Source organism: Leptopilina heterotoma, unplaced genomic scaffold (genome assembly GCF_015476425.1).
Source record: "Leptopilina heterotoma isolate Lh14 unplaced genomic scaffold, ASM1547642v1 Lhet_210, whole genome shotgun sequence".
Classification (NCBI taxonomy): domain Eukaryota; kingdom Metazoa; phylum Arthropoda; class Insecta; order Hymenoptera; family Figitidae; genus Leptopilina; species Leptopilina heterotoma.
In genome coordinates, this window is record NW_025110926.1 from 459,399 (window position 1) to 471,759 (window position 12,361).

General features: G+C 42.3%; 1 protein-coding gene across 1 annotated transcript; it reads left to right on the forward strand.

The window, feature by feature from the left end:
- Positions 1-1,405: 1,405 nt before the first annotated feature.
- Positions 1,406-10,785, forward strand: LOC122501529. Its single transcript, XM_043611062.1, has 2 exons — positions 1,406-1,666; positions 8,803-10,785. Exon 2 carries the CDS (start codon positions 8,862-8,864, stop codon positions 10,044-10,046), a length of 1,185 nt encoding a protein of 394 aa, XP_043466997.1. The 5' UTR covers positions 1,406-1,666; positions 8,803-8,861; the 3' UTR covers positions 10,047-10,785.
- Positions 10,786-12,361: the final 1,576 nt, after the last annotated feature.

The following is a 12,361-nucleotide window of genomic DNA, read 5'->3' on the forward strand; positions in this document are numbered from 1 at the left end:
TAAAATAATATTTATTTATATATCAGTCGAAGGAATTTAATAGGCTTTCAAACAATCTAAGAACCAAGTTTCTTTCATTTTGTAACAATAAACTATGTTAATTTAATTTCAGCAGCAATTTTTCTTAGCTCGCCCGTCGTTCGTACCGACAATTTCTGACTGTAGTGTATATTTTATTTTAAATCAATAATATAATTATTATTAATTTCAAAACGTTATATAATAATAAAATTCTTTTAATAACCAAACACTTTTATTTATTATTAATGTTGTCAGTTTCTTCTGACCTTCTTTTCTCTGTTGGTTTATGTATTTCTTTAATAATTTCTTTTAGAATTAATCTTTTTAAATTTATAGATAATACACACTTCTTAGATGAAGCACATAAATATACGTTTTATTATCTGCAATGAAAGACATTAGTAAAATTAATTATTTTATTAGTTATTAAAATATGTATAAAATTTTTATATTGAATTTAATCTTTCATAACATTTTCTAACATTTATTTTTAACAATTTTAAATATTTTATATTAGAATAAATTAAATATTAATATTATTTACATAAATTAAATACATAAAACTTAATCATTTAAAAATTAATTCAATTAAATTTATTTAACAATTATATTTATCTAAATAATTTCTTATCAATAATAATTTATTAATTTATAATTTATTTAATTGGATTAAATCACTTTATTACGTCAATAATATATCTGAAGGAATCGCGTTAATTAAGATAACGATTTTCACGAACGTATTTCCGAAATAGACTGAGACTTTCTTTTTTTAAGTACTTGAAAGACGAAGATGATGAAAAAGATTTGGATAAAGGGAATATAGCCCTCTTACGCACACTACTTTTATTTTAATGTGTAAGTATATGTTCGTATAGTGAATGAACCTCTCTATTTCAAGTGTTTAAAATACAAAGATAGAAAATATGAATTCAGCCAATTGAGTATAGCTCACGAGTGAAAGCAACCAATGGGATAGGCGTTACTATACTTCGAGATATTTCGAGAGATTTTCGTTTACAGATTTCTTATATGGGATATATATATATATATATAGTGACGATGTAAATTTTCACTTGGTAAATTCCTGTCGAAAATTCTGAATCGTCGCGCCATCCGTCGGAAAAAGCCCCGAACCAACAGGCCCAGTTATTATGGTAATTAGAGAAAGCCAGTACCGCCGGCTGACCTACTAGAAGTAACGAAAGTGGGTCGCGCGGCTGGTTACCGGAGAAAGTGATAGATGGCGGGGCCAGTACTATTTTCGGAGAACGAGAAGAAGAAGATGAGCCATGTGAGGAGAAATTCGAGACGCTACAGGTGTCAAATGTTTTCGCCGCCATTGTGGAAAAATTGTCTTGTCGCGCCGGTACGCAAATCCTTCGCCGCTAATACAATTTTATCATTCTTTTTGTTTTGAGAGAATAGTTGTTTCGAGCCGTAGCTTTCGAGTGTCGAGAGTGGAACATTAAGTGCAAATTTGTATAATAATAAATACTGAGATTTATAGTGAACAAATAGTTGACAGTTCTTGTGTTTTCCTTTCCCAAACTTCCCTCACGGATTAAAATTTGACGTCGGTGAGACCAGGGAGACGAGGCCAGGAAAGCCAACTGGAGGAATAATTTGAGTCGATTCGTCGTGGGTAAGTCGTTTAACAGTCTTGTGCCAGTCGTGTCTCGCCGTTGGTATTTTCTGCTTGCCAATCGTTCGAGCAGAATTTCCTCTGGGTGAGAGAGTAAATTCGGAGGAGTCGGTTTGTCATTAGTCGAGTAAAAGTTTATTAATTATTCTTGAAAATTAATTGGCGCCTGACGGCCAAATTTATTTATTTAAATTTGAAATTATTGTGGTTGAAAGCGTCAGATTTTGCCTGACGTAAGCAGAATTTTTAGCTTAAAATTAAATTAGTTAAAATTAATACGTCACAAAATTTGGCGCCCAACGTGGGGCCAAGCTCGAACCGAGACACGACTAAAATTTATTGATTGCCAGCATAATTTTCTTTGTGCATTATTGTGATTATATTGCCAGAATTTTGAATTTTCAAATATGTCATAGCCAGACAAGATTATTTGTTCTTGCCAAGAAAATTCAAAATTTCCATTACCAAATTGTTTATTAATTTATTTTGCTAATGCCCAAATTTATTCATTCATAATTTATGAGTAAATTATTGCCAAAAATCGTGCAAATTAAAATTGTAGAGTGCCTTTGCCATTTAATTCGAAAAATTTCCATTTCTTTTGAGACTATAAAAATTTCCTGCCGTGATAATAATTAAATTCAACAATTAAATTCTTTTTTTTGTTAGTCGAAAGCCAGTTTTTGTGAGAAAAATCCGAGTAAAATTCCCCAAAACTTTGTGCAAAATCAAAAATTTCCCAAAAATTTTATGCCGAGCACATGTTAGACCGGAAATAAAATTCGAATTAGTCACGTGACTGGAAATAGTGCGCCGGACGGTCGAGAGAAACGACGCGCCGGGATATTTAAAATTTCGACAGCCGAGAGAAAGTTGCGCGCGCCAGGAAAGAGTAGTCTAGTAGTAGTAGTAATAGCGGCTACACAGAGAGAGAGAGAGAGAACGAGAAGAAGAGACAGAGGTAGTGTCGAGTCACCAGTCCGTCAGAAATTTAAAAATTTTAAAAGGGGGCCCTCCTTGAGTAGTCACGTCCTTGCTTTAAGACAGCACAGTGCCGTATATACTAATTGTGCACCCCCCTGAAAATTTAAAAATTTTCAAACTTAGAAATTTTTCTTTACAAATTTTTTTTTTGAATTGGCAAATGCAATTGACGATATGCAGGACTACAAGAGACGCATAAGCGAATTAATTGAAGTACCATGCGTAAGCCGAGCATGGGAAAAAATTAAAACCATGCAAGTTGGCCAGATAGTGACGAACTTACTGAGACACCAATTGTGTATCAGTGGTTCGTCACAAGTTTTGAAGGAGAGGCTATTACGAGCGGAAATGAGATTAGCACTAAATGACGGTAGTGACGTGCCATTTTGTGATCGGTACGACTTAGGAAACTCCGACAAAATCTTTTTGTTGGAAGCATTCCCGGAGCCAGAAATGAAAATATTTCCATTTGTGAATTATCGTCGTGGTGGCCAGATGTCATCGGCAGATGACGAAGAATCAGATAGTGGGGCAAGTCAGGTCATCGAACGTATTAGGGCCAGGAAAACTCCAGGGAGTGGGGGAAATAAAACTAAAGTTGAAACATCGTACAGCAGACACAGTCCGACCAGCGTTGTATCCACCCCAAACTTTACACCCCCAACCCCAGTCGTGACAACCGCCAGCATGACGACGTTTTCCCCCACTACATCGAATGCTCAGCTGAGTATGACGACGAGCACGGTCATGACAGCACCCCATACGATTCAGTCGGCCACGATGGCCCCAGTCGTACAGAGCCTGCGTGATTCAGTCGCGCGTTTGGGTTTGTCACCTGAAATAAAAAAAATTATGGAGTGTGCCAAACAAATGGACCGCCAGTATTCGGGAGGGGGGTGGGAATTACAACAAAGCCAGTGTAGGGCCGAGGTTGCCGAGGGGCACCATCTGATTCACCACCAGCAATCGAGATTAGTGTCCCCTCAAAGAAATTCCCTGTTAGCCGAGACCTCACACAATCACCAAACTGAGGACAGAGTGAGGCCCACACCCGCCCCAAGAAGTCAGTCAAGCCGAAAACAATGAGAGACGAAGTAGGGGTAAAAGAGACAAAGTAGAGAGACAGATCGAATATAGTGGTAGTGAAGAGGGCCGTGTAAATAGTAGATGTAGTTGTAGTAGTAAGAACAATGACCAACCGGACAGGAAAAATCGAAGGAAGGCGGATAAAGAACGTAGAGTAGGAAGAAGAGTGGGGGAGAGCCGAAGATCGTTCTTAGATGACTCTTAGAGTGAGTCCGAAGTCGAGAGCGATCTAAGTCAGAGGTTGAGTAGCAGTGGGGAGAATGTAGAGCGTAGGCCCGGCCGTAGGTCCAAAGTAATAAAGACATTGAAGGACTGGGACCTAAAATTCTACGGGGATGACGACAATGCCGAGGAATTTCTGGAACGATTGGAGGACTGTAAGGACAACTCAGATTTTTCAGACCGAGAAATCTTACAAGCACTGCCAATCATCCTCCAGAAAACCGCCAGTAGTTGGTTTAGGTCGTTGCGCCACGAATTAAATTCTTGGAGGTCATTTAAGAGGGCATTCAAAAATGAGTATTTAGTGACAGTTGACGACGATGACGTTATAGACGAACTACGGGCCAGGACACAAGGGAAAGGGGAGAAAATTTCTCCATATTTAACCAGCTTCCGGTTGATTTTGGGTCACATGAGACGACCATTGAGCCAGAAACAACAGGTCAAGTTGGCCTATAAAGGCCTGACACCAGCCTACCGTCGTCAACTGGAACGACTCCATTTTGAATCGTTGAGCCAGATGGAGAAAATCTTGAGAGATTACGAGAAGGCCAAAGATTTAGACGAAAGATACGCCCCACCACTACCCAAAGAGAAGATGCGTTTCCCAGCAGCAGCCATAAAGGAGAAGAAGAGTGGCCAGAAGAACACCAAGAGTGAAAAGGTAGCAGCACTAGAGAAGGAGTCAGAGTCGAGTGAAAGCGATCACTCTACAAAAACAGAGAAGCCGAAGAAAAAGAAGAAGAAGAGTAAGAAGACCAAGAAAGAAACGAGTAAGCCAGAAGAGAAGAGTGTTGAGGCCATTAGTCCAGCAACATCGAATCAGAAGCCAGCATTGGTCCAGGGTCAAGTTGCCAGTACTGCGCCACCCCAAGCAGCACAAATACCTATGCAATTTGCCTACCCAATGGTCTATCCAGGAATGATTCCACCCGGACTAAAACCAAACTACCCCAGACCAAATGGCCCTAAAGGACCCAAGCCGGGGCAAAATGGCACACAAGCCCAAAGTACCCCCAAGGAATTCGTTGGGGCATTTTTTTACTGCCAGACTACAGGACATCGAGCCAGAGATTGCCCTCAAAGAACCTGTTTTTCTTGCCAGCAACAAGGGCATTATTCAAACCAATGCCCTCTGAAGCCCGCCCAAACAGAAGCGTGTTTGGTATGTAAGAGGCCAGGATGCAATTTTTTAAATTGTCCAAATTGTGTGCCAGTCAGAGCCGCTTTGGGAAACGGTGTGTGGGGGGCACAGAGCAGCCCTGTACCCCCCTTAATCCCAACAGGACAGTAAATCATATTGTTGAGGGGTGTAGAGCCGAATTTAATGAGCCGAGTATAGTAGAGACGAGAGCCAATATTTTTGAGCCATGTAGAGTAGAGAGAAATAGCGAGTGTAGCGACAAATTCGCGCCTAGTTGCAGTTGGGTAAAAACTGAGCGAGAATTAGAATTAGAAGTAGAAATGAAAGTTAAGAAAAGTTTAGAGCCAGTCATAGGTAGGGACGACTTGACAGAGGACAAGGCGTTCAAATTCGTGCCAAAAAAAATTAGACAAGAACAGTCGAGTGAGGAGAGCTCACTCTACCGAAACGAAGTAGAGAAAATGGCCAAAGAGTGTGGGACAAAAGGTACGGATGTGATCCCGGTACCTATAGTCCAGGGGAGGGGAGAGGCTGTGAGAGTCACAGCTGACCCGAACCTAAGTAATGAGGAGGACATCGACGGATCTAGGACGGAGAACAGATATTTCTTCGACATGTCTATCGGCCACCATCACTACGAGGCACTTTTCGACCCTGGTGCTATGATTTCAGTGATTACCACCAGAGTTGCAGAGCCTTTCAAAAGCCGAATTCAGCCGTGTGGTATAGTTGTGAGGAGTGCAACAGGAGGTATCACCGAAACAGCCGGACTTCTGGACCTTAACATTGTAGTCGATGGATTTGCTCAAAAATTCGCAGTAAAAGTCATGAAGAATTTGACACAGGACATCATCTTGGGCATTGACTTCTGTAAGGCCTGGAACATGGAAGTGAAGCTTAAAGAAGGACTGTGGAGAGTTTTTAGAGGAGAATGGCATGAGTTTGGGCCAAAAGAGAGAGAAGAGGACGAACAACTAATATTCGCCGAATGTGCCGGTATTTCTGCGCTTGACGACGAGCAGAAGACCATAATCCAAGCCATAGTAGACAAATGGGTATTACCAGAGTCGGAAGAACACGGAATGACAGACTTGACGAAACATCATATACGTGTTACGGACGAAACGCCAGTACAACATGGCATCAGACGGATGTCGCCAGCCATGTTAACTTGGGCCCAAGGTAACGCTGCCAAACTGTACAAACTAGGGATTATCGAGCCATCTGCCAGCCGTTGGAGGAGTGCGCCAGTAATAACGAGAAGAGGAGAGAACGACTTTCGACAGTGTAATGACTACAGAGACGTCAACAAAGTTACGATCAAAGATGGATATCCACTGCCATCCATTGATTATATTTTAGATAAACTCCGAAAAGCCAGATATCTGTCGAAGGTAGATCTCAAGCTGGCATATCACCAAATACCAATGGCCGAGGAGAGTAAGAAATATACTGCTTTTGCCATACCGGGGTCAGGACTGTGGCAGTTTCGCCGAATGCCATTTGGACTCATGAACGCGCCGATGACGTTCCAACGCTTAATCGACGCATTGCTGGGGCCAAAAGTAGAGCCGCATGTCTTTGGGTATCTGGACGACATCATAGTAGTCACAGACACTCTCGAGGAACATGTCAAGTGGCTGGAGTTCGTCCTCGAGAAATTGAACAAGGCGAAGTTGATAGTGAATCCAGATAAGTGTGAGTTCGGGTGCTCCGAAGTAACTTATCTGGGTTACTTATTAGACAGAGAGGGTTTGAGGCCAGATCCGAACAAGACAGAGCCAGTGAGAAACTATCTAGGGCCGAAGAACGTGAGACAACTCAGACGTTTCTTGGGCATGGTCGGGTGGTATTCCCGTTTTATTCCAAACGACAGCGAAATCAAAATACCATTGCTGAAGTTATTACATAAAGGCCGAACGTGGGAATGGGGAGAAGAGCAACAAGAAGCTTTTGAACAGCTTAAAAAGAAGCTGACATCTGCGCCAGTCTTAGCCCGACCTGACTTCACGAAGTTCACCATTCAGTGTGATGCTAGCAACTATGCCATCGGAGCCGTATTGACGCAAGAGTTTGAAGACGGAGAACATCCAATAGTTTACATCAGCCGAGTCTTGACGGAGCCAGAGAGAAACTACAGTGTGACAGAAAAGGAGTGTCTGTCATTACTGTGGTCGATCAAGAAGTTCAGGCCATACATTGAAGGGTACAAATTCCATGTGATTACGGATCACAGTGCCCTAAAATGGCTCAGGAACCTAAAAGATCCTACAGGCCGTTTAGCCAGATGGGCCTTGGAAATGCAGCAATGGGACTTCGACATAGTTCACAGACGAGGTGCACAACATCATGTCCCTGATGCATTATCCAGGCTTCAAGAAGACGAAGAAGAGTCAGTAGCCGCGTTTGAATCCATTGAGGATCAGTGGTACCTCAAACGCCGAGAGTTGGTGAGCCAGCATCCTCAGAGGTTTCCAGGGTGGATCGTCGAGAACGAAAACCTATATCATCACAGAAGTGACCCACTTCTATTGCCGATAAACGGAGATGAAGACGGTTGGAAGCTGGTTGTGCCAGAAGAGTATCGAGCGAGAGTTATGGAAGACGGACATGCCCAAGCATCAGCCGGACACTTGGGGATTGAGAAAACTTATGATCGGATAGCACGAGAGTACTACTGGCCAGGTATTTGGAACGATGTGCACAATTATGTGACACACTGTCTTCAATGCCAAATACATAAAGTATCTCAAGCCGGACCAGTCGGACTGATAAGTCAAAGAATTGTCGAGAGGCCGTGGGCCGTAGTAGCCGCAGATACAATGGAGTTTCTACCAAGTAAGAGCCATTGTAAGTACTTGGTGGTGTTCCAGGACTTGTTCTCGAGGTGGATAGAGGTGAAGCCATTGAGGTCAGCTGATGGTAAGTCGGTAGCCAGAGCATTCGAGGAGTTGGTCCTAGTTAGATGGGAAACGCCAGAGTACTTGCTAACCGACAACGGCAAGGAATTTGACAACAAACTTCTCAAGTCAGTACTTGAGGAATATGGAGTCAAACATATCACGACACCTCCTTACCATCCACAAGCCAACCCAGTCGAACGAAGCAACAGGACTCTTAAAACGATGATCTCCACCTTCATTGGTGTCGATCATAGAAATTGGGACATGCACGTTCACGAGTTCCGCCACGCCGTGAACACAGCCACCCAAGCAGCAACGAAAATATCTCCAGCGTTTCTGAACTATGGAAGACATCCGAAGCCAGTAAAGAGCCTGCGAAGAGAAATAGAGAACAAGAGAGAAGTAGTTAGGATAGAGCCGGAATATTGGGTAGACCGAATAAAGAGATTAGACGCGTTAAGAGACATAGTAGCCAGACACATTGATAAAGAACGGGCGAGACAAACTAAGTATTATGATAAAGGTAGGAGAGACGTAACTCTCAAAGTAGGAGATTTAGTGTTGCGAAAAAGTCATAAATTGTCCAGTGGGGCACAAAAGTTCGCGACTAAATTAGCGCCGAAATACGAAGGTCCATATGAGATCATTCAGGTCTTATCGCCAACTGTTTTCATCTTAAGAGACGAACAGAGCCGACGAGTACCTAAAGTCCACATAACCGACATGAAACCATACTTACCTAACCCACCGTTGTAAATCAAATTTGTTCTTGTCGTACATTAACTATATTGTTTTAGATCGAACGAGGAGCCGAGTAGAGAGGAGGAGTATCGAGAGAAAGAAGAAGAAAAGAGCCATGCCGTACACCCCACCGGGAAGCCGACGAGCCAGAGAAAGAGGTGGTCGTCAGTTCGAGGAACTAGGGCGTGAGAGAGCCAGGATGGAGAGACGTGGACGTCCACAGTCAAGGCATCAACCGTTCCCAGAATTCGACACAGGGGATGTGGTGAGAGAACGCCCATCATACTTGTCGTTCCCCATAATAGAACGGGTGACAGAAGAGCCGTTGAGAGCCCAAACAACTTCACCTGAAGAGGAGCCGAAAGCTAGAGGCAATGGAGAAGAAGAAGGGGCCGTTGGAGGGAAATTCGAGCCGGTTACCGACCCGAATGATTGGGCCGAACTAAGTGGCCTAGAGAACTTAGTGAAACCAAGAGCCGTGAAAGGAGGTAGGCCCGATGGTGCAGAGGTAGTGGTGCCCTATCGCTGGCCCGCAGACAGGAAAGTAGGAGAAAGCATGGAGGAATACGAGAGCCGCCTTGCCGAATTTGAACTGGAACGGTTCGTACAGAACCTGGAGCCACTAACATCAGTGGCCCTAGAGGAAATTCGAGCCAAGCAACGTAGAGAAAGAGAAAGACGCAAACAACATGTAATTAGGAAAGAGGACATGGAGAGCCAGGAACCGGCGAAACGAGCCCAAAGATCGCACTCACCACATCCAGGTCCACCAGTACGACGAGTAGGAGGGACTGGCGCCAGACCGAAGGAATACCCAGGAACGAGCGAGAGAAGAAGTGACCCCGAAGAGAAGCACGCCTGGAGGACTAGGAAAACTGGTGTGATTTTTGGGGGACTCAAAGAGATCCCAACGTCCGAGGAACTGGACCCACCACCATACAGTTGCTTCAACTGTTGGCAACGGGGACACCGAGCAGTGGATTGTCCAAAACCGGTAACATGCAAATTCTGCAGTAATTGCGGGCGCCGGCACACCGCCGTCAAGAATTGCCCAAGATGTGCAGAGGCGTACCTTCGTCACGCAGGTATCGTGTGGTATAGGGAGAACGATATGGAGGATCACGTTCCAGTGTTGGAGACCAGGGAAGCGGAAGTAAGAAATGAGACGTATAGCGAAATCTCATCAGAGTCAGATTACCACGATGGAGCCGAAGGAGAGATAGAGGCAGAAGAACCAACCAACGAAATGGAAATTCCCGAGCCAGAACCAATTGTAGACCAGGTAGTCAGTGGTGCCTAACCAAGCGCCGAAGTGGAGGAAGAAGAGGAGGACTTGGTGGAGAAAATCCTCCAACTAACGAAAGCGTTGGCAGGACTCCCAGCGTCAACAATTGACTTGGCAGTCCGACAGTTGTTGGATGAGAGGAGACAGAAGAAAGAATTAACGAAAGAATAGAAGAGCCAGAGAGAGTAGAAGAGCCAGAAAGAGTAGCAGAGCCAGAGAAAGCAATAGAGCCAGAGAGAGGGATAGCCAGACAAAGTAAGAGAGCCAGATAAAGCGGAAGAGCCAAAAAAAAAGTAGGAGAGACATCAGCAGTACCATGATCATCATAATAATGACGGTCCTATATAAAATAGTACCGGTCATGGGGAGGGGTTTGTGACGATGTAAATTTTCACTTGGTAAATTCCTGTCGAAAATTCTGAATCGTCGCGCCATCCGTCGGAAAAAGCCCCGAACCAACAGGCCCAGTTATTATGGTAATTAGAGAAAGCCAGTACCGCCGGCTGACCTACTAGAAGTAACGAAAGTGGGTCGCGTGGCTGGTTACCGGAGAAAGTGATAGATGGCGGGGCCAGTACTATTTTCGGAGAACGAGAAGAAGAAGATGAGCAATGTGAGGAGAAATTCGAGACGCTACAGGTGTCAAATGTTTTCGCCGCCATTGTGGAAAAATTGTCTTGTCGCGCCGGTACGCAAATGCTTCGCCGCTAATACAATTTTATCATTCTTTTTGTTTTGAGAGAATAGTTGTTTCGAGCCGTAGCTTTCGAGTGTCGAGAGTAGAACATTAAGTGCAAATTTGTATAATAATAAATACTGAGATTTATAGTGAACAAATAGTTGACAGTTCTTGTGTTTTCCTTTCCCAAACTTCCCTCACGGATTAAAATTTGACGTCGGTGAGACCAGGGAGACGAGGCCAGGAAAGCCAACTGGAGGAATAATTTGAGTCGATTCGTCGTGGGTAAGTCGTTTAACAGTCTTGTGCCAGTCGTGTCTCGCCGTTGGTATTTTCTGCTTGCCAATCGTTCGAGCAGAATTTCCTCTGGGTGAGAGAGTAAATTCGGAGGAGTCGGTTTGTCATTAGTCGAGTAAAAGCTTATTAATTATTCTTGAAAATTAATTGGCGCCTGACGGCCAAATTTATTTATTTAAATTTGAAATTATTGTGGTTGAAAGCGTCAGATTTTGCCTGACGTAAGCAGAATTTTTAGCTTAAAATTAAATTAGTTAAAATTAATACGTCACAATATATATATATATATATATATATATATATATATATATATATATATATATATATATATATATATATATATATATATACTAGGGGGGCTTCGCCCCCCTGCGCGCTTCGCGCGCCAACCCCCTAACTATTTTTAATATTTATTTTAATTTTTAAAATCATGTTATCTTAATATGATGGCATAGTAATGAGTTAGAGTAAATTATAACAGGAGATATTAAAAAAGATAACTAATAGAGAATTCTACTTTACGGAAGTAATTACTATAGTGTCAACTTTTTCAAGTTTGACACTCCTCATAGTAAATTTGATAATTCTTTTTTCTCAGTGTCAAAAGTATTAGTGGGCCCCTTTTTACCTGCAGTTGACATAAATGTTGACGTAATGTAAGGGCCATTAGGGGCTGTCCATAAATTACGTAAGTCATTTTTTGGGTACATTTGACCACCTTCCTCCCTCGTAAGATATTTTACATACATTAGCGCCATTTCTCCTATTGTTCGCAAGATCTTGCTGACCCCCCTCCCCCCTAAATGTCTTACGTTATTTATGGACGGACTAAAGATTTCGACGTAAAATAATAGACGTTTGTGGGCTTCATTTCTACCCGTAGGTCAAAACTGACCTTAAAATTGACCTAAATTTTAAGAAAATATCAGATCAGAGGGAGATTTCTAGTCAAATTTTAACTTGTAGGAAAAAACTGCCATTAAAATTAAAGTACATTTTGAGGACAGAAAAATAATTTTAACAGAATTTAAAAAAAAAATATGTCAATTTATAACATCTTTTATTGATTAAAGCTTAATATTGAAATTTAGGTCAAACTTCTTTTAACCAATAGGTCGAAAATTCCGTCAAACTTTAATATAAGGGTACGACTTTTTAAAAAATCCTAATAAATTTGCGTTTTTTATGTATAGGCTAAAAAATATGTCAAATTTGACCTAAATTTTAAGGAAAGGTCAGGTCAGAGGAAGTTTTTTCGACAATTTTTGCGGTGTAGATGAAAACTGACCTTAAAATTGACCTAATTTTTTAGGGCAAAGGGAATTGTTCGTCAATTTTTTCCGCTTAGGTCAAA

What these genes read in the sequence shown, in the direction of transcription:
- LOC122501529 (XM_043611062.1), top strand. Translation starts at nt 8,862, where the DNA reads ATGCCGTACACCCCACCGGGAAGCCGACGAGCCAGAGAAAGAGGTGGT.